This window comes from Ailuropoda melanoleuca, chromosome 6, assembly GCF_002007445.2.
Source record: "Ailuropoda melanoleuca isolate Jingjing chromosome 6, ASM200744v2, whole genome shotgun sequence".
In the NCBI taxonomy this organism is placed as follows: Eukaryota; Metazoa; Chordata; class Mammalia; order Carnivora; family Ursidae; genus Ailuropoda; species Ailuropoda melanoleuca.
Window position 1 is genome coordinate 103,789,840 of NC_048223.1, and position 22,406 is coordinate 103,812,245.

Consider the following 22,406-nt stretch of genomic DNA (forward strand, 5'->3'; position numbering starts at 1 on the left):
CCAACCACCCCATCCCCCCACCCCTCCCCTCCAGCAACCCTGTTTGTTTCCTGAGATTAAGAACCCTGACTCTTTCGGGGTGCCTGGGTGGCACAGCGGTTAAGCGTCTGCCTTCAGCTCAGGGCGTGATCCNTTTTTTTTTTTTTTTAAAGATTTTATTTATTTATGTGACAGGGAGAGACAGCCAGCGAGAGAGGGAACACAAGCAGGGGGAGTGGGAGAGGAAGAAGCAGGCTCTCAGCAGAGGAGCCTGATATGGGGCTTGATCCCAGGACCCCAGGATCACGCCCTGAGCCAAAGGTAGACACTTAATGACTGAGCCACCCAGGTGCCCCTAGAGAGATTTTTCTTGATGGATATTCAACCAACTCTAGATTATCCAGAGACGAGTTAGTCATCCAGCTATGTGAATGGAGGGCTCTTTGTTTCCCCTCTTGCTTCTGGTCCTCCTCCCTCCTGCTACCACCTTTTGGCCATTTAACTGCTCCTAAGTATTTCTCCACAAGAGGGGAAGGCAGAGATAAGGAATGATGACACTAACAAGTGGGCTTGGTATGGTAGCTCCAGCAAAAGTCTAAGAGGAAGTTGAAACTGACAGATGAGGTTTCTGGGTAATGTGGTTTTCAATTATTTGTGCTCTAGAAGTACTGAGGCTCAAGTGTGAATGATATCATGGAAAAAATACAGGAGATGATTGTTTGAGATCTCTCACTTGATATCTTACACTTTGGATATGGAAATGATGACAACGTTACTTTGTTTATATTATGTTGCATCTGAACACAAAACTGATAATATGACCATATCTTGAAAAACTATGCATTTTTAATCTATCAAAAAGCTGTTATCTTCTGGTCTAAGAGAAATGGGACATTCTATCCCCTCCCTTCTATGACCCCTCAAGTTTTATTTCTTAGTCATTTCCCCCAAATGATTAAAGCTGAAGTCAGCTGTTCTCAATATCCTCTTCCCTGAGAATAACTGGCACTTTTAGGAGTTGCCCTTTGTGTGTGTGTGTGTGTGTGTGTGTGTGTTTCCATCTCGTTCTTTTTTTTTTTTTAATGTAATATTCGTTTCAGGGGTACAGATCTGTGATTCATCAGTCTTATACAATACACAGCGCTCACCATAACACATATACTCCCCAGTGTCCAACACCCAACCACCCCATCCCCCCACCCCTCCCCTCCAGCAACCCTGTTTGTTTCCTGAGATTAAGAACCCTGACTCTTTCGGGGTGCCTGGGTGGCACAGCGGTTANAAAAAAAAAAAAAAAAAGAACCCTGACTCTTTCAAACCTCTAGAGAACCATTTAATGCTCAAAAGTGAGGTCTGTCAGGGGCTCCTGGGTGGCAGAGCGGTTAAGCGTCTGCCTTCGGCTCAGGGCGGGATCCCGGCGTTATGGGATCGAGCCCCACGTCAGGCTCCTCTGCTATGAGCCTGCTTCTTCCTCTCCCTCTCCCCCTGCTTGTGTTCCCTCTCTCGCTGGCTGTCTCTATCTCTGTCTTATAAATAAATAAAAAATCTTTAAAAAAAAAAAGTGGGGTCTGTCAATCTTTTTCTGTAAGGGGTCAGGTGGTAAATATTTTAGGCTCTGCTGCCTATACAATCTCTTTCGTAACTGTTGGACTTTGCTATTGTAGTGCAAAAGCAACCATAGAAAATCCGTAAACAAGGGGACATGGCTGTGTTCCAACAGTACTTTATTTACAGACTCTGAACTTTACATTTCATGTTATTTTCATGTGTCATAAAATCTTATTCTTTTGATTACCTCCCCCCTCCCCCACTTAAAAATGTGAAAACCATTCTTAGCTCACAGGCTACATAATAATAGGAGGCAGGCTGGATGGGTTTGTCGACACCTGCTCCAAAGTAAGAATTTCTTGGGATTACTCCCTTCTGCCTGTGGACGCCAAAAAGTAAGCATCATTAAAGTCTCCCCTCCCACTGCCATCAGCTCTAAGTCAGAGTCTCCCAAAGAGCCTGAACAGCTGTTGGGGCTCTACACCAGAGGTTTGAGCTTTGAAACAACCGATGAGAGTCTGAGGAGCCATTTTGAGCAATGGGGAACTCTTACGGACTGTGTGGTAATGAGAGATCCAAACACCAAGGGCTCCAGAGGCTTTGGGTTTGTCATGGATGCCAATGTGGAGGAGGGGGAGGCAGCCACCAACAAAAGGCCACCTAAGGAGGATGGAAGAGTTGTGGAACCAAAAAGGGCTGTCTCAAGAGAAGATTCTCAAAGGTCTGGTGCCCACTTAAGTGTGAAAAAGATTTTTGTTGGTGGCATGAAAGAAGACAATGAAGACCACCATCCAAGACATTTTGAACAGTTTGGGGAAATTGAAGTGATTGAAATCATGACTGACCGAGTCAGTGGCAACAAGAGAGGCTTTGCTTTTGTTTTTTTGTTTGTTTGTTTGTTTGTTTTTAAAGATTTTATTTATTTATTTGATAGAGAGAGAGACAGCCAGCGAGAGAGGGAACACAAGCAGGGGGAGTAGGAGAGGAAGAAGCAGGCTCATAGTGGAAGAGCCTGATGTGGGGCTCGATCCCATAACGCCAGGATCACGCCCTGAGCCGAAGGCAGAAGCTCAACCGCTGTGCCACCCAGGCGCCCCGAGGCTTTGCTTTTGTAATACTGGATGACCATGACTCTGTAGACAAGATTGTCATTAAAAAATCCCATACCGTGAATGGCCCCAACCGTGGAGTAAGGAAAGCCCCCTCTAAGCAAGAGATGGCGAGTGCTTCATCCAGCCAAAGAGGCTGAAGTGGTTCTGGAAACTTCGGTAGTGGTGATGGAGGTGGTTTTGGTGGGAATGACAACTTTGGTCATGGAGGGAACTTCAGTGGCAAGGTAGGCTTTAGTGGCAGTTGCGGTGGGTGGCTATGGCGGCAGTGGGGACGGCTCTAACAGATTCGGTAATGACGGAAGCAACCCTGGAGGTGGCAGAAGCCGTAATGGTTTTGGCAATGACAACAATCAATCTTCAAATTTTAGACCCATGAAAGGAGGAAATTTTGGAGGCAGGAGCTCTGGCCCCTATGGTGGTGGAGGCCAGTACTTCGCCAAACCACGACACCAAGGTGGCTATGGGTTCCAGCAGCAGCAGTAGCTCTGGCGGTGGCAGTGGGTTGTCATTACTGCCAGGTAACAAAGCTGAGCAGGACAGGAGGGCCAGGCAAGTGACAGGGAAGCTACAGGTTATAACGGATTTGTGCTCAGCCAAGCACAGTGGTGGCAGGGCCCAGCTGCTACAAAGAAGACAAGTTTTAGACAATACTCATGTGTATGGGCAAAAAACTCAAGGACTGGATTTGTGACTAATTGTCTAACAGGTTATATTAGTTTCTGTCCCATGGAAAGTGTAAAGCATTCCAACAGAGGGTTTTAATGTAGATTTATTTTTTTGCACCCATGCTGTTGATTGCTAAATTTAATAGTCTGATCATGACACTGAATGTGTCTTTAAAAAATAAAGTAAGTAAGAATTTCTTATTGCACTTGAGATACATGAAAAGAGTTAACCAGGTAACTAAATGTGTCAAGCTTTGACCCTGCTCTTCTAGGCAGTGTGGAGGCTAGGGTAATAGGTCTTTCCAACCAACGATGAAAGACTATCAAATAGGGGCAAACTAATATAACCCATTAACCACTGCCACTCCAAGCCGCTTATGAAACTGGCAGACAGGGCTGAGTCACAAGGCCTTAGAATCTAACCCCAGGGACTCAGCTGCTCCCCCAGACTTGTTTAATCTCAAACGGCACTGGAAAATAATGAAAGGTTAACTTGGAATCCAAAACACTGTCTGGAACTGGCAGCCTAAGGTAGCTGGAGAAAGCTCCTTTCAGGTAGCTCAGACTTTTCCTGGGTTGTCTGATAATTCCGGGGCACTCTCAGCTAGTAAGAAATGGGGAATCTGGGGGCGCCTGGGTGGCACAGCGGTTGGGCGTCTGCCTTCGGCTCAGGGCGTGATCCCAGCGTTATGGGATCAAGCCCCACATCAGGCTCCTCTGCTGTGAGCCTGCTTCTTCCTCTCCCACTCCCCCTGCTTGTGTTCCCTCTCTCGCTGGCTGTCTCTATCTCTGTCAAATAAATAAATATATAAATAAAATCTTTAAAAAAAAAAAAAAGAAATGGGGAATCTGGGTCATGTTACAACTACCTTGCAGTCTCCCCTCAAGGTGTTAGAGCTTGTGATTAAAAAGTAGACCAGAGGGGCGCCTGGGTGGCGCAGCGGTTGGGCGTCTGCCTTCGGCTCAGGGCGTGATCCTGGCCTTGTGGGATCGAGCCCCACATCAGGCTCCTCGGCTATGAGCCTGCTTCTTCCTCTCCCACTTCCCCTGCTTGTGTTCCCTCTCTCGCTGGCTGTCTCTATCTCTGTCGAATAAATAAATAAAATCTTAAAAAAAAAAAAAGTAGACCAGAAAGATTGAGTCCTCCTTATTAATCTTCACGGTCATTAATGTCCTTATATATTGCTTTTATTTGGGTATTTCTTTCAAAGTACCTTAATCCAGCAGATGAGCAGACTGAATTGTTCTCTCAGCCACCTGCTTTTCCCTAACTCTTGACTCAAAAAGCACAAGAAAAATCTATAGCTCCCCACCACCCGTTTTATTGAGGTATAATTGGCATACAGCACTGTATAAATTTAAGGTGTATAGCATAATGATTTGATTTCAATGTATAGTTAAATTCATTCACTTTATTTTTTATTTTTTTAAAAGATTTTATTTATTTATTTGACAGAGTGAGAGACAGCCAGCAAGAGAGGGAACACAAGCAGGGGGAGTGGGAGAGGAAGAAGCAGGCTCCCAGCGGAGGAGCCCGATGTGGGGCTTGATCCCAGAACGCCGGGATCATGCCCTGAGCCAAAGGCAGATGCTTAACGACTGAGCCACCCAGGCGCCCCTAATTCACTTTAATTTTTAAAAAGATTTTATTTAATTATTTGTCAGAGAGAGAGAGAGAGCACCAGCAGGGGGAGAACAAGCACAAGCTGGGGGTGGGGGCGGGCAGGAGAAGGAGAAGCAGGCTCCCCACTGAGCAGGGAGCCTGATGCGGGACTCCATCCCAGGACCCTGGGATCATGACCTGAGCTGAAGACAGATGCTTAACCGACTGAGCTACCTAGGCGCCTCTCTCACTTTAATTTTTAAGCAGTTTTTTATTTACAGAGTAACTGGATAGATAGCACAGAGAGTTCTGTATACCTACCCCACCTCCATTCCCTCCCCCAGTCTCCCTGGTAACCTCTTGCATTAGCGTAGTGCACTTCTCACAATTCATGAACCAATATTGATACATCAAGTTCATTCTCTGTATTTTAAAGTTCCACAGTTTCTGACTGACCCAAACTAACATGTGTGCACCTTGCAGTTTCATACAGAATAGTTTTGTCACCCTAAACAGCCTAATGTCACCTATTCATCCATCCCTCCACTCTCCCCTGGGAGTTCTGGCAACCACTAATCTTTTACTTGTAGAGATTTTTACTAATTTCTATAGTTTGCCTTTTTAAAAATGTCATACAGTTGGAAACAGAGAGTATGGATCCTTTTTCAGACAGACTTTCACTAAGCAATATGCGTTTAAGTTTCCTCCATGTCTTTTTGTGGCTTGATAGCCCCTTTAAAATTTTTTTTTCATTTCTTTTTATCAGGAAATAATATCCTTTTATATAGATGTACCACAGTTTCTTTATTCATTCACCTACTGTAAGACATCTCAGTTGCTTCCAATTTTTGGGAATTATGAATAAAGCTGCTGTAAGCATTCACGTGCAGGAATTTTCATCTAATTGGGTAGATTAGAGTGATTGCTGGATCACACAGCTTAGTAAGATTAGATTTAGCTTTGTTAGAGACTGCACACTGTCTTCCAAAGTGGTTGTACATTTTGCATTCCCACGGGCAATGAATAGGAGTGCCTGTTGCTCTTCCTCCTTGCCAGCATTTGGTATTACCAGTTTTTTGGATTTTAACCATTCTGGTAGGTACGTAGTGACATTTCATTGTTTTAATTTTTAGTTCCCTAAGATGTTGATGATCTTTCATATGCTTATCTGTGCATCCTCATTGGTGAGGTGTCTTTTGCCCATTTTTAATTGGGTTGTTTGTGTTCTTATTGTTGCATTTTAGGAGGTGTGTGTGTGTGTGTGTATTTTAGGAGGGGGAGGGGCAAAGGGAGAGGGAGAGAGAATCTTAAGCAGGCTCCATGTTCAGTGTGGAGCCCGACGAGGGGCTTGATCTCACAACACTGAGATCATGACCTGAGCCAAAATCAAGTGTTGGATACTTAACCAACTGAGCCTCCCAGGCGCCCCTCTTTGTAGATTTTAGATACAAGTACTTTATCCCATATGTGTTTTGCAAATATTTTCCCCAGTCTGTGGCTTGTCTCTTCATTTTCTTAATAGTGTCTTTCTCAGAGCAGAAGTTTTAAATTCTAGTGAAGTGTATCTTACAAATTTTTGTCCATTTCATTTTGTATTTTTCTAAGCACTGGGGATACAACAGTTGGGAAAACAAAACAAAACAAAGACAACAAAGTCCCTGTCTTTGGGGACATTACATTCCAGGGGGGAGAAGGATAATAAATAAAAACATTTCTGATGGTGATGAGTACCAATAAGTCTGATCAAATAAAAAAAAAAAAGCAGAGAAAAATTATAGTGCCAGAAGGGTAGGGATAGGAGGCACAATTTTAAATATAGTAATCAGAGAAGGTCTCAGTGGTAAAGTGACATGTGAGCAGAGATTTGAAGGAGGTGAGGGAATAAGCCATGAGGATATCTAAGGGAAAAGAATCCTAGCACTGCAAATAGCAATGACCAAGGACCAAGCAGTATGCCAGTGTTGCAGAAACAGCAAGCAGGCCAGTGTGGCTGGCACCAAGTTAGAGAGGGGGAAAACAAGACAGGTTAAGACAAGCCAGAAGGCAGGGGGCCTTGTAGGCCACTGTAAGAACTGTGGCTTTATTCTGAGATGGGAAGCTTATGTTTTTTTGTTTTTTAAAGATTTTATTTATTTATTTGACAGACAGAAAGAGCACAAGCAGGGGGAGCACCAGAGGGAGAGGGAGAAGCAGGCTCCCTGCAGAGCAGGGGGAGCCCTATATGGGACTTGATCCCAGGACCCCAGGATTACGACCTGAGCTGAAAGCAGTTGCCCAACCAACTGAGCCACCCAGGTGCCCGGGAACCTTATATTTTAACAGGATCACTATAGATATAGCGCTGAGAAGAGATTTTAGGGAGGAAAGGCAGAAGCAAGGAGACTAGTGGGGTTGACACGGCAATAATTGCTGCACAGTAGCAGTGGGCCGGAAAAAAGTGGTCAGATTCTAGAACTATTCTGAAGGTAGAACTGATGGGATTGGCTGATAGGTCAGAGGTGGGGAGTGAGAAGAAAAGAAGCCAAGGGTGATGCCAATGCCTTTGGACGAATGGAATTGTCATTTACTGAGAAGATTGTAGAAGCAGCAGGTTTGGAGAGGGGTGGATAAAGATAGGAATTTGGTTCTGGGACATGTCGAGGATGGAGGGACTTACTAGCTACTGAAGTGGAGATGTCCAACGGGCAGCTACCAATACATGAAACTGAGGTTCAGGGGAGTTTCCGGTTAGAGATAAAGGGGTGGGATTCAAGAGCATGTAGGTGGTAATTAATGCCTGGAAATGGGATGAGGTCACTTAGGCCACAATTTAGAGAAGGCAAACACAGGCCTGAACTCTGGAGCACTCCAACATCTGGAGGGAAACAAGGTTTTGGAAAATAGCAGTGGAGACTGAGAAAGAGTAGCCAGTGAGATATGAGAAAAATTCAAGATAGAATGGTATTCTGGGAAACAGGGGAAGATGATGTTTCAATGACAGCATGACTGACTTCATTAACTGTACGGCTAGGTCAAGTAAGAGGAGGATGGAAAACCTTAGCAATGTGGAATTCTTGGTGAGCCTGAATGGAGGGTTCAAGAGAGAACAGGAGGAGGAAGTGAGGACAGAGACCTCAGAAAACTCTTTTACAGAGTTTTGTTTTAAAGAGAAACTGAGGAATAGGACAGTATCTGGATGGGATACACAACCAGGACAAGAGTTTTTTGTTTCTAAATAAGAGAAGCCACAGGCTGTGTGCATGCCGATAGAATGAAAGACATATAGGAAGCAAAAGCAAAGAGTGAAGTTATTTGAGATGCAAGATGGTTTCTATTGGTAATGAAGTCACCAACATGGCTGACTTTATAGCAGTTCTTTGTCTATGGGCAGAATTGTAGTAAATGCAAACTTTCCATAGAGTTTAATGAAAATAATATGCAGGTTTTTTTCCTATCCAAGTTCATGAGACCCCCTGGTTTTAGGCCATGATCATGACAGAGAGTAGCTAAGGCAGGGTGAATGAACTGAGAGGCTGAGTTTGGAGAGTGGTGGATGAAGACAGGAGTATGTGGAGAGTGAAATCTCTGAGAATTCTGAAACAGTAGTCCTACAGAACGTGACAGTGAGCTGGGAGCTAAGATCTCTGTGCGTCCTGAAGGAATGCTGCCTGAGCCAGGGAATCCCCGGTACACAAGGCAGGTGCTTCTACTCCTGGACAGTTAAAATGATAGGAGACTTTTTCCTTATTCTGAATTAAAATCTACCACCTAATACTCCCCAAACTGCTCCTCACCCAGTCCTCTAGAACTATTCATGATGAGGCAAAACTCTCTGACTTAACACAGCTCTTGAAGCAATTGAAAACAGTTCCAAGTTTCTTTTCTAGGAAGAACATCTGTCCTTCAACCATTCCTTATGCATCATTATTTCTAGGACCTCCACCACCATCTTGGTTGCCTCTTTGGGATACTCTTGTTGATTTCCTTGTTGATTTCCCTTCTGATGTTCAGTTCACTATGGTAATTAATACTTTATTTTGTCAAGGTGAGGGTGGGCACAACATTGTTACTGAGCAAAAGCAAAACTCACATACAAATTATACAAAGATGTTTCTCTCTCACATCTGCAGCCTCTTGCTAGCCCTAAATTCATAGTGACTAATGTTCTAGCAGTGGAATTACTGACAAGAAAGAACATTACAGGGGCGCCTGGGTGGCACAGCGGTTAAGCGTCTGCCTTCGGCTCAGGGCGTGATCCCAGCGTTGTGGGATCGAGCCCCACATCAGGCTCCTCCGCTATGAGCCTGCTTCTTCCTCTCCCACTCCCCCTGCTTGTGTTCCCTCTCTCGCTGGCTGTCTCTATCTCTGTCTAATAAATAAATAAAATCTTTAAAAAAAAAAAAAAAAGAAAAGAAAGAACATTACAGTGTTAATATTCCTAACACACTGCAGAAAAAAACTATGAATTAGTGCATCAGAAGGACTACTTACGAGAATATCGGTATTTTCAAAATAATTTCTCCAGTATGGTCTGATTTTTCTCTGTCCACCAATGTCCCATACATTCAGTTTAAAACCTTGTGATTGTACACTTTTGATGTTAAAACCCTGAAACAGAGGCAAAAACACCAAGCTTTATTAAGCTTTGAGATGATAATTCTGACAAAGTTATATTTAACAGCTATGTTATTAATTATGAGGTACTCTGCCAAATGTGATACTGGTAATACTGAAAATAGTGTGCTATGATAAGGAAGAAAGAAATGTGTTTTTACATGTTTACTTCATTTGGGTTTGGAGTCAATATTACTGTCATGGCTAACATGATGCTTTCTCTAATAAGTGTACACACGTGCACACACATACACGCACACACAAACTGCCAAGGACACCTGGGAATGAGAATAGTTCTGATAATTAACACAGACTACACCTCCTGATGGATCCTCAAGATGGTAACATTTAACAGAATATTACATTTAACTAACAAAGAAACAGAAGCTGAATCTGAAGACTCAATAGAACAGAACAAATTCTAAGTTTAAAAAGAGGCAAGAGGGGTGCCTGGGTGGTTCAGTTGGTTAAGCATCTGCCTTTGGCCCAGGTCATGATCCCTGGGTCCTGGGTTCGAGCCCCATGTTGGGCTCTCTGCTCCACGGGGAGCCTGCTTCTCCCTCTGCCTGCCGCTCCCCCTGCTTGTGCTCTCTCTCTCTCCCTGTCAAGTAAATAAGTAAAATCTTACAAAAAAAAAAAAAAAAAAAAAAAAGAGGCAAGAGCTACAGTCTGGAAGACAAGGTTCTTTAAGAAATTTCTTCATATTGGGGCACCTGGGTGGCTCAGTTGTTAAGCATCTGCCTTCAGCTCAGGGCGTGATCCCGGCCTTGTGGGATCGAGCCCCACATCAGGCTCTTCTTCTGAGAACCTGCTTCTTCCTCTCCCACTCCCCCTGCTTGTGTTCCCTCTCTTGCTGGCTGTCTCTATCTCTGTTGAATAAATAAATAAAATCTTTAAAAAAAATAAAATAGAATATGATATTTAAAAAAAAAGAAATTTCTTCATATGGATTAATCAGGAAAAGGAGGGAGCTGAAGTCACGACACTACGGGAGAAGCTGGTTTGTAACTGGACTCTTAGCCCCGTGAGGAAGGGATGACCTGGAACAGCATGTTCAAATGCTGAAGTGGGGCCCTCACTTATAGGCAGTAATGCAAATAAACAAGCAGGCTTTGGAAACTCTTCTTTTATAAGCATTTCTGATGAAAAGAAAGTATTCATTTTCAGGACAGTGACTCAAGGTAGAACTTTGAGGAAGGTGAGCAAATCAGGGGCAGGTGCAACTGTGAGCTGGGAGTTGGTGTGCAGAGAAACAAATTAACAAGAGCTCTGGGGTTTGGAGAGAAGGCATTTCATGAGTAATAATTAAAAAATAAATCTTTTTCTGAGAACGATATAGTGAAATCAGGACTTGAAAAATCCAATCAACAGCTTGCTACCACAGAAGTGACATTTCATCCAGGATAACGGGAGTGAAGCGGGTGTGGGGATGCCTCCGTAAACATTTGTCTCATCTGGCAGCCTGCCAATACTACTTGCCTCGTGCAGAAGGACAAGGCACAGTGTGACAGTGTAGGAACGCTGCCACCCAATTGCCACTGAGGATAAAAAGACTCTAGGGGGTACCTGGGGATGATGCTGACTATAGCTCCTGTAAGACGCCAATGACTGTATAAATTAGAAGTTTAAGAACTCTAAAGGGAAGTGGCTTAAGCTTATTGTAAAAGGCAGCTTCATTCTGACTCATTGACAAAACCACTTCTGTGTGCTTAAAAATTCTACATTAACTACAATATTAAATGTCAAAGCCAGTAATGTCAAATCTTCCTGGAATGAAGCAGGAGATAAACAAGAATAACTCCTGGAATTTGACCATATGTATCAACTGCCTTAAAATTCTGTAAGTCATCAAAAAAAATTCTATAAGTCATCAAAAGAAAAAAAAATTCTAATAAGTCATCCGACCAAGAAATCTAAGGAATTATTCTAAGGAAATAATAATGGGTACAAACATTTAGAGATGGGTATTACCTAAGTATATACATATATAATGTAGAAAGATGTTCAAGATATATTATTCAGTGAAAATGATGATATAGTATATTCTTATGAGTCATTTATATTTTTTTAAAGATTTTATTTATTTATTTATTTGAGAAAGAGCAGAGTGAGTGAGAGAGAACACGAGTGGGGGGGAGGGGCAGAAGGAGAGGGAGAAGCAGGCACCCCCGCTGAGCAGGGAGCCAAATGTGGGACTTGATCCCAGGACCCTGGGATCAAGCTGAGTTGAAGGCAGATGATTAACTGACTGAGCCACCCAGGTGCCTTGTCATTTTTATTTTTTATTTTAAATATACTCATCATGGGGTGCCTGGGTGACTCAGTCAGTAGAGCATGCAACTCTTGATCCCAGGGTTGTAACTTCGAGCCCCATGTGGGGTACAGAGATTAATTAAAAACAGTATCTTTAAGGGGCGCCTAGGTGGTTCAGTTGGTTGGGCATCTGACTCTTGGTTTTGGCTGGGGTCGTGATCTCAGGGTGGTGAGATCCAGCCCGCATTGGGCCCGTGTTCAGTGCAGAGTCTGCTTGAGATTCTTTCCCCTTCCTCTCCCTCCCCCTCTGCTTCTCCCTCTGCTCATGCTCTCTCTAAAATAAATAAAATCTTTAAAAAATAAATAAATCTTTAAATATACCCATCATATACATGCATAGAAAAAAAGGATACATTCTTAAATGTTAACAGTGGTTATGTCTGAGCATTGTAGGTGATTTCTAGTTTTGCAATTTTACTTATATTTTGTAAATTACTATAATGAGCACCTATTACTTTTTCTTTCTTTTTTAAAGACTTTATTCATTTGAGAGAGAGAGAGAGTGAGAGAGTGCATGTGCACAAGCAAGGGGGAGCAGCAGGCAGAGGGAGAGGGAGCCCCCAGCTGAGCAGACAGCCCAACATGGGGCTTGATCCCAGGACCCTGGGATCATGACCCAAGCTGAAGGCAGATGCCCAACCAACTGAGCCACCTTGGTACCCCTACTTTTTCTAATTTAGGAAAAAAAACACAATGAAAACTTGTTTTTTAAAATTTTTTAAAAGATTTTATTTTTAAGCAATCTCTACACCCAAAGTGGGGCTCAAACTCACAACCCTGAGATCAAGAGTCACATGTTCTTCTGACTGAGTCAGCCAGGCACCCCGAAATCTTGTTTTTAAAGAATAAATATGGGGCATCTGGGGGGCTCAGTTGGTTAAGTGCCCAACTCTTGATCTCAGCTCAGGTCTTGATCTCAGGGCTGTGAGTTTAAGCCCCACGCTGGGTTCCATGCTGGGTGTGCAGCCTACTTAAAAGTAAAGAAAAAGGGGTGCTTGGGTGCCTCAGTTGGTTAAGCGTTGGACTCCTGATTCGGCCTCCTGTTGGGCTCTGCTCTCAGTGGGCGGTTTAGATTCTTGCCCTCCCCCGGCTCATGTCTCTCAAATAAATTTTTTTAAAAATATGAAAACTTGACATTATATAATAACAAAGTCACCTATAACATATCAAATAAAGCCTGAATATTAGAATTGGAACTTTGAGTCCATAACTTAAGAGTTCATTTCCATGTTCACAGTGCTGGACGCCCTCATTTTAGTGGTACTCTTAAGAGATACAGCTTACCACTAATACTCAATTAAAAAGAAAAAAACCCTAGACTTTTCTTTTTCTGGCAGAAATCCTGACACGGTAATATGTGTTTTTAGCCCTTCTAGGCTAGACTACTGTAATTTGCTGCTTCTTAGGCTATACATTAAATCTGTTCAGAAGCTGTAAAATTGCTCATTTGGTAGCAACTGAAATGACTTTTCTGCAAAAAGTTGCAGATCAGTAAGACTCACAAGCTGTGAAGTACACACACCAGCACAGCCATTCAAACCTGACACCAAACTTACATCACAGTACGGGGGTGGAAAATGCTTAAAAAACTCTGCTTTTGCTAAAACCTCTAATGCTCAAACACTTTAAAGTGACTAAGACCAACGGGGCTGTCCTCTAGTGAGGAAACCCAATGGGTTGGTCAAAGGTCAAGCTTTCTCAGGATTTCCTACAGGGAAGGGGGTCTAAAGAAGGAGGGTTGTTCCACTTAGGATTTGTCTTTCTTCCACACTGGCAGCACCACTGTTGTCTTATCCTTTGTATTTTGCTTGCTTAGCCTTAGGAAAGAGACTGGATTAAAACATATAGGTAATTTTTAATTTAAAAAAATGATACATATTTGTATTTATTAGGTCTGAAAAATACACATGAAAATATTAACAGTAGTTTTTCTCACAGTACTCTGGCTTTTTCTTTTATATTCTCTCTGTATTTTCTTTTTTTTTTTTAAACATTTTATTTATTTGAGAGAGAGCACGCATACACAAGCATGGGGAGTGGCAGAGGGAGAGGGAGAAGCAGGCTCCCTGCTGAGCAGGGAGCCGGATGTGGGGCTTGATCCCAGGATCCTGGGATCATGACCTGAGCCAAAGGCAGATGCTTAACGGACTAAGCCGCCCAGGTGCCCCTCTCTCTGTATTTTCTATACATATTAATTTCATTATGAGATGATTAAGCTAGCTTTTTCAAAGTAATCACTTAGAGCTGAGGGAGTTGATTGTGTCTTGATAATATAAATGCTTATTTATTTTTTAAAAAATATTTTATTTATTTGAGTGGGGGGAGAAAGAGAGAGAGAGCACAAGTGGGGTGAAGGGCAGAGGGAGAAGCAGACTCCCTGCTGAACAGAAAGCCTGATTCGGGGCTTGATCCTGGGAGTCCAGGATCATGACCTCAGCTGGAGATAGACACTTAACTGACTGACCCAGGAGCCTCTATATGTGCTTATTTTAAATGATTTATTTAAAAATTGGTAAAAAATATACATAACATAGAATTTACCATTTTTAAGTGTAGAGTTCAGTAGTACTAAGTGCATTCACGATGTTGTGCAACCATCACCACCAGCCATACACAGAACTTTTTTCATCTTACAACACTGACTGTGCCCATTAAGCAATAACCCCTCCAATCCCCTCTATCTCCAGGCCCTGGTAATCATTATTCTACTTTCTGTTTCTATGAATTTGACTACTTTAAATACCTCATACCTATGGAATCTCTTGGTATGTTTTTGAAATCTTAGATTATTTTTAAATTGTATAGACTTTCCTCAGTAACAAAACTTGAGGGTGGACAAAATTGTATTTCCCATTTGCCTTCCATATTGCTATGATTACTTTCCATATGTCACACAAGCACCTGGGGCCAGGGTAGTGCTCACCTGTGTAGGTGTAATGTGGCTGATGTCTTCAGATGCAAGCTGTTTCAGAAGAGTGGTCTTGCCAGCATTATCCAAGCCCAGGAGAAGGATTCTCACCTCCTGGTCTGGTGCACTTTTCAATTTGCGCAAAATTGAAAGCAAGCCCTTAAACAACCATGAAGAAGAGAGATTACTTTTGGGGCACTGACTTTGATATTAGTAGATATCAGAATATCTTCTCCTCCTTGAAAAAAGTTCTTGGTTGTGGAGTGCTCACAGTATTATTTTCCAGTTCAATGTCATTTATTCCATTTGCTTCCTCCTTCTAAGTTTTGGCAGAAGTACTTCAGCAAATTCAGCAACTCAATCAATAGTATGACTTATTCCTGTTCCTCCTATTAATTCAATTTAGCAGTCACCCCACATCTTCTGGGAGTGTGAACTACTACTCAATTCATGTTCCTAAAGCCCTTCGTATACACTTAGAGCACACATCATATCAGACTATAGGTAATTGGTTTTTGTATTCTTCTCCTAGAGTGAAGTTTCTTGAGGTAAGGGTTACAGTTTCGGTCTCCCACAATGCCTGGCACTTACTTGATAGGATACTGATTCTGCCAACATTAATGCATTCCCAAGCAATCTACTTTTATTTTTTTATTTTTATTTTTTAAAGATTTTATTTATTTATTCGACAGAGATAGAGACAGCCAGCGAGAGAGGGAACACAAGCAGGGGGAGTGGGAGAGGAAGAAGCAGGCTCACAGCGGAGGAGCCTGATGTGGGGCTCGATCCCATAACACCGGGATCACGCCCTGAGCCGAAGGCAGACGCTTAACCGCTGTGCCACCCAGGTGCCCCCCAAGCAATCTACTTTTAAATCCGTTAATTTCCTTGTGAAAGATATTTTTAAGGTACATCAATTAAAAAATATTACTCATTCAGGAACCTTGCCATTTTCAAGTCTATCTTCATCACAGTTAGAGGCAGAACCTTCAGAGATTGAGCATCTTTTCACATACTTATTTGCCATCTGTATGTCTACTTTGGTAAGATACCTATCTGTTCATATATTTTGCCCACTTTTTATTTGGGTTGTTAAAAATTAAAAGTTTTTTTATATTCTTAGCCCCAAAATGTGGAGGGACGAGATTAAAAATATTCTTCACTTGGGGCACCTGGGCAGCTCAGTCAGTTGAGCAGCTGACTCCTGATTTCAGCTCAGGTCATGACCTCGGGGTCCTGGGAGGGAGCCCTGTGTCGTGCTCCATGCTCAGCAGGGAGTCTGGTTGAGGATTCTCTCCCTCTCCTTCTGCCCCTCCCCCCATTCATGCACTCTTGCTCTCTCCCTCTCTCTCTCTCTCTCTATCTAAAATAAATAAATAAATCTTTAAAACACAAACAAACAAAAATCCCTCCAAAGTTCTTCACTTACTTAGTGTCAGAATGCAGCAAAAATCTGGTGGGCAATGGATGGGCAGGGGCTAGGAGAAAAGTTTGGAGGTTGGACAAATATGAACATACTGTCGTAACTGGACCTGAATGGGAGGATGTTTACATAAAATTAACAATACATCTATCATTTAACAGTTATATCTTGTGGATAGTTGGTCCATAAAAGAAAAGCCAGCAAACATTACAGGTTTTATTCCCTAATTACAACTGAGCATGAGAGATACCCTAAACCTGTGCATCAGTATTCTCCTTTTTATGTGATGGAAAATATAATATTGAATAAAGGCAAGAATAGCAGGAGTAAAAGGAACTTGAAGGAAAGGAAAACATTGACTTCATACAATTTTACAGTGGTAAGATCTTTGAAAACCAGCTACTCCATATGTCCTTTAAATAGATACATTTACTCCATTTTGAAGTATTGCAAATATGTCGAATCAATGAATTTCTTCATCATTCTTTATTGTGTTAGCACAAATTTAACCTCACTGGATTCTATGGCAAGGTAATTTATTTCCCTTAGATCTTCCTTTAATGAACATGAAGAAGAGTTAGATAATAGTCGTTGAATTAAATACAATTATCCACCCAAGTAAGTGCCAGATTTTACTGTGCTACACACACACACACACACACACTCCAAAACAAAAAGTTGTATAAAATTGTTTAAGACTTTATTTCAGCTTACATTTAAGACTTCAGCATTCAAAATACTCTATCATCTAAAAAACACCCCAAAACTATTACCATCTAATTTTCACAAGACCTTATAGGATAGTGCATGGCATAAATTATGTTTTTCAGATGAAGAATCTGATACAACAGAAAGGTGAGAACATTGTCAAAGTCAGTCATGAAGAATAAAAACAATCACAATATAACCAGGGTATTTTTGACTAGTAATTTGATATAATATTTGTTTCTTGTTTTTATCATTTTTTTTACTGGCTAGAAATAAACCATATCGCTTTTAGCTACGAACATAAGAAAAATCGTATAAGATAGTTATTTGTTCTGTCCTGCAGCTGACAGTCTTGTTCCAATGAGGCATGAGTAACAAGAATCAAAGAATTCCAGAGTTTAAAGGGCATATAATCTAATCTCCCAGCCCAAGCAGAAATTCCTTCAAGCTGAGTCTTAGAATTATATAAAATGGTTATATTTTCTTTTTATCCTTATTGCACCAGGCAATAATTCAAACCAGCCTGTTCACTAAGATCAAATAACCATTCTGTGAAATAATTCTCAACAACTGAGTCTTTGGACAATGATATGCAAATATGCATAATTATTAAGAATTCCTTTCTGCCTCAGAGACTCTTTGTTTACCACTTGTAGTATTCTGTATTTGCACTGACTTGCTAAGGGTTACATTAACCTCTCTGTGCCTCAATTTTTTCCAGCAATAAGATGGAAGATTTAGTTTAAGACAGAAAGACAAATTCTATACCAAAAGATTAAGGCAAGAGTGATTGAATAGATTTCAAACAAACAAAAAGATGGGCAGGTATTCTTCCCCCCCCCCCCTTGGCATGACATTTTTCTTTTCTTTTGTTTGTATCTTATCTGGCCTTGAATACTTTGACACCACTCTTTTTTTTAAATTATATTTATGAGAAGTCTCCCTGGCTTCTATTAGCTACATTGCAATCACTCATTTATAATACCACCTTTCAGAACAGTTAAAATTAGAATTCTGAGATCCTCAGGGGACTGGTAATATAAAAAGGCTAGAACAGGGAAAACACATTGTACTTGAGTGAGTTCTTGATTAGATGTCCTCATTACCTCTTCCAATAAAATTCTAAAATAACCGGAATTTATCACATCAGTACATGAAGCAAGAGTACAGGTAAAATTCTCATGCATTATCTCTGACTGTAGAAATCATGAAAGATGTTTCTATAAAATATTTTCAAGGTTCAAAATGAATGTTTTAGGTTTTTCTTCACGTGTCTCGTCTTTTAAAACAAATCTGTAAATAAAAATACTGTTTTCTGCAGGCTGAGACTTTTTACACACTCATTATATTTAAAATTGAACAATGAAGAGAAAGTAATTTCTATCCATCTTAAAAGGAGAGAAGCAAAGCACAGAAGAGAAAAACATTCTAACTATATCTAAACTTTATTAACCTAAAGTTATCAAAAAATGATACTTCTACATCTCTAATGAGTGCTTTTCCTTATCAGGAAACAATAAGTTCATATGCGTCACCATTAAGTGAAATTACAGAGAAATGGAAAGCCCAGCTACTATTTCCTTCTATCAAAATGATGAATGGCATCTGAAGCATGGTCTAGGGAAGACAAATGCAAATACAGTACAGTAACATCTTAACCCAACTACTGAGGACAGGGGATCACGGGATTATCAGGGTTTGCTAAATAGGGAAGAGGATATTTATAGGTATCAGAGTTCTGCCTGAAAGGTACAAAGTAAGCTGATTTAAGAGGCTGGAGGAAAGAAGCAGAATAAGTCTATGTTTCTAAACATAAGTGTCCATACTTTATTTTAAATGTCAGATGAAGGGAGACAGCCGTTAGAAGTTAATTTTATTATGGGGCTGAGTTTTGCAGTACAAATACAAGGAAATGAATTTTTAAAGTGCATTTTTGGTTAAAATGCCTATTCCTTCCTTCCTTGATTCACGTTAAATATCCACAATGTGCCCCAGGGACAACAGTGAGCAAAACAGACATGATTTCTATGTAGGATTTGTACTCCTTTGACATTAAAGGCAATCTAAGAAATCAGAACTTCAGTTCATTGCATAAAGTCTATTATCAGCATGTGTGCATATAAGTCATCTGCACCCTGGTGGACAGAAGTGGTCTGACTCAGTCATAAAACATCTAAACAAACTTTCTACAGGCAAATCATGAAAAGATGTGCTATTGACTACAGATATTTTATCTGCCTCAAAATCAGCTTAAACTCAACTACTGGCAGAGGCATGGTGCACTGACCTAAAATGATACAAACTAGGTCATTCAGAGAAACTGGGGTGGTGGACGGTGAGAGGAATGTGATGGTGGATGGAAAGTGTATGTGGCTGTGAGGAGCAGTTAAGATTTATATATTAAAATTAGTAAGCCGACTGTCAAGTACACGCACTCCCCATAACTAGCTTAAATGGAACTGACTCAATGTATCTTTTCCTCTTTAACAAAAAATTTATGCTGCTCAGGGACACCTTATTAACTTTCAGGAATTCCTATAGCTTTGACAGGGAGAACCTCACCCAAGGTTCTTCTTTCTCCTCATCTCTCTACTAAATAAATACAATGTTTCCTGAGGAACAAAATATGGGTATTTCCTCAGCAAGAGTGGGTTCACACCTCACCAGAGTCCTAACAAAAACATTGGGGGTCGGAAGCGCCTGGCTGGCTCAGTCAGTAGAGCATGCAACTCTTGATCTCTGGATCGTGAGTTCAAGCCCCACATTGTGGGTAGAGATTACTAAAAAAAAGAAAATAAAAAAATAAAGAACAGTATGGGCTTCAGAATTTCATAGACTTGAATTCACCTTTCTTACATGTGTAACCCTGGACACCTAAAAACGGGAACAATACTTATACCTTAAGAAAAATGCTATGAAGATTAAGTGAGATAATGTATGTAAAGTGTAGTGCATAGTAGACACTCAAAGCTGTAGCTGTGTTGGTTGTTTTGTTTTTTAACTTTTCACTGACCATTTTCTGACCAGAAAACACCATTTTAGGAACAGTCTTCAAATGCTGAACATGCTTGCTGACTACCACTAGGTTCATGTATGTAGAAAGTACTCCATAAATAATTTCTGAGTGAAGGAGTCATCTGTTAAATAGCAGTGATTACTTAATGCACTAACATTACTGTCATCTTAGTATTTCACCAAAGACTTGATATCAAAAGGCAGGGCTAAAATAGCTGACTAAAAGTTCAGAGAAAACATTTGGGTTTTTAAAATAAGAAATAAAATGTATTAGTCATAGCTGAATGCTTAAAAAGCAAAAACAAAAACCTGGGACTCAGTCTTCAGTTGTACAGTTATCACAGGGATGGGTGGGATACCAGATGCGACACACTTAATCACATCACTGATGGTTTAAATTCTACGTTCCACTTTCAGTTCTAAGAATAGCTTACACTTTTGGAGATTAAAAAAAATGTATTTGGGAAACCAGATAAAGAATCCAGAATGATTTGCCCTAATTTCATATTGTTCATTTTAGGAAAAAAGAAAAAGAGAAACAAAATCTGTCTTGATCAATGAACACAACAGTTGTATACAATAGTGCTGAAGCACTGTCAATTTGCTGTCTACAGTGTCAAACTGCACCTGGAAACATGAGCTGTGGTTAATTTATTGTGGCCTGTAATTATAAATTAAACAATCATGAAATTACACAGTCCACTTAATTGATAAACAAACTGGGAAAAGTTAGCCAACTCTCATGCGTTTCTCATTTATGATGACATCTCATTCTCTGTTGGTTTGGCATGCCTTTTTCATTCCAATTCTAGTTATTTTCTGTGTAAATATTTATGTTTGTACTCATTTGTTGAGAAAAACTTAGCCTTTAAATGGACAGCTCATGTATGAATGATTAATAAAAAGAAAACATGTAAAAATCTGTTTAGCCTGAGGTTGATAAGACTGCAATGTAGCAAGTGTGAAATGTGATTGGCAACTTCAGATCAAATAATTCTACTTCTTTAACAATCTGACAATGTAAAATCAATTCTTTTTCCTATCAAAATTTACTCATAGGATAATCTGACCAAAGGTGCATGCATTTTTCCCCCTTGCAGACATCTAGTCTTTTCTTCATCAATTAATGGACATGGTTCGACATTTCTAAACGTCAAAAAGGTCCGCGGTGTGGGGAAGTAACTGTTCAGATGGAGTGCCTGGCTCTGTGCAGTTTGTAAGCGAACCAACCTATTCTAAACGCTTCAAAGTCAATTTTGCTTGGACTTGCTCTAAAACTACTCAATTCCATTTCAATACCCTCCATCTAACTGCACAGAAATCAACAAGGAACAGCATGTCAACGGTCAAATCTGTCACACATCATAATTCACAATTTGGGAAAGCTTTAAGTCTGACAGAAAAGCCAATTGACAGCCAGTCCAGTTTTAATTTCCCGTTCTTTTTAGTTTGGAGATCCCAAGGTGAGATTAAGATCTTTGATTCTGTTGTGGTCATATGTAAAAGATTGCAACAGGTCTGAAATGAAATACTAAGGACCGGGCAGCAAATTTGCCTCCATCAATATGGATTAAGTATTGAAGGGAAAATCGGTCATTAGCAACAACCAGACTTTACAGGACTCTCAGCAAATAAATAACTCGTTGCTGCAGAAGTGAGCTTGCCACGCAGGCACCAAGACGGCGTAAAATTCACCCGGCACCCCTTACAAGCGGTACCTCTTTGTGTCCTGGGATTTACACCCCTCCCCCCAGAGGCCCGCACATCTCGAGCAAGAGGAGAGCTAGGCTACCATCTCCCCTGGTACCGCGGGGGAGACCTCAAAGACAGTAGCGCTGACCCTTCTCCCCGCTTCTGGCCGGACCTCGGTGGACCCACTTTCCAGCGGTGCGGGGAGGCGGATTCCCTAGGAAGATCTAAGCCTGCATGCGGAGGCTGCTTTCCGCAGTCCCTCGGATCCGCCCTCGCCTCAGTCCCTAGTCATGATGGAGCCCCGGCTCTGTACCGGGATAGCCACGCAACATTTCAGCCCCTTCCCCTAGCTTTGGACCCGCTGCAAGCCCCGCCTTCCTCCCCAGGCCCGGTCTCCTTCCAAGGGCCCACCTTCGGGGCCCCCCACTGCCACCCGAAACCAATCTAGAACCCAGACATCAGACTGAGCGCCGTCCCATTCCCTCCTTGGCTTCAAGTGCAGTGCCCCGCCCTGCGCCTGAGGACGGGAGGGGGGTGACCGGCCAGCTCCAGAGGGGCCCGGGCCCCCACACTCACCATCCTCCCGCCGAGTCCCTCCTCCTCCTCCTCCTGCCTCCCCGTTACCAGGGGCAACTGCTGCGGCACCGCCCCCGACGTCCCTCGCACGCACAGCGGAGGAGCAAAGCAGCCGTACGGGGCGGGGTCCAGCTCCTCTTTTTCCAAAGTGCGCAAGCGCGCCAAAGTGCCCTCCCACTACGCAGGCGGGCTGCTGGAGCGACTGGAGGCGGCTGCCGGCTGGTGGAGACCCTGCGAATGGTTAAAGCTCGCCCACGTGGCTGGTGGGTGC

The 22,406-nt window shown here is 41.8% G+C and overlaps 1 protein-coding gene across 1 annotated transcript in view; it reads right to left on the reverse strand.

Annotated features, from left to right (window-relative positions):
- ARL3 (ADP ribosylation factor like GTPase 3) overlaps positions 1 to 22,307 on the reverse strand; it is a 37,959-nt gene extending 15,652 nt beyond the window's left edge. Inside the window, exons 1-3 of the mRNA XM_002913889.4 lie at positions 22,136 to 22,307; positions 14,737 to 14,880; positions 9,378 to 9,494 (exon numbers count right to left, since the gene is read on the reverse strand). Coding sequence (XP_002913935.1) covers positions 9,378 to 9,494; positions 14,737 to 14,880; positions 22,136 to 22,138 — 264 coding nt within the window. The 5' untranslated portion in view covers positions 22,139 to 22,307. The remainder of the gene's footprint in view (positions 1 to 9,377; positions 9,495 to 14,736; positions 14,881 to 22,135) is intronic.
- Between the last annotated feature and the right edge of the window lie 99 nt (positions 22,308 to 22,406).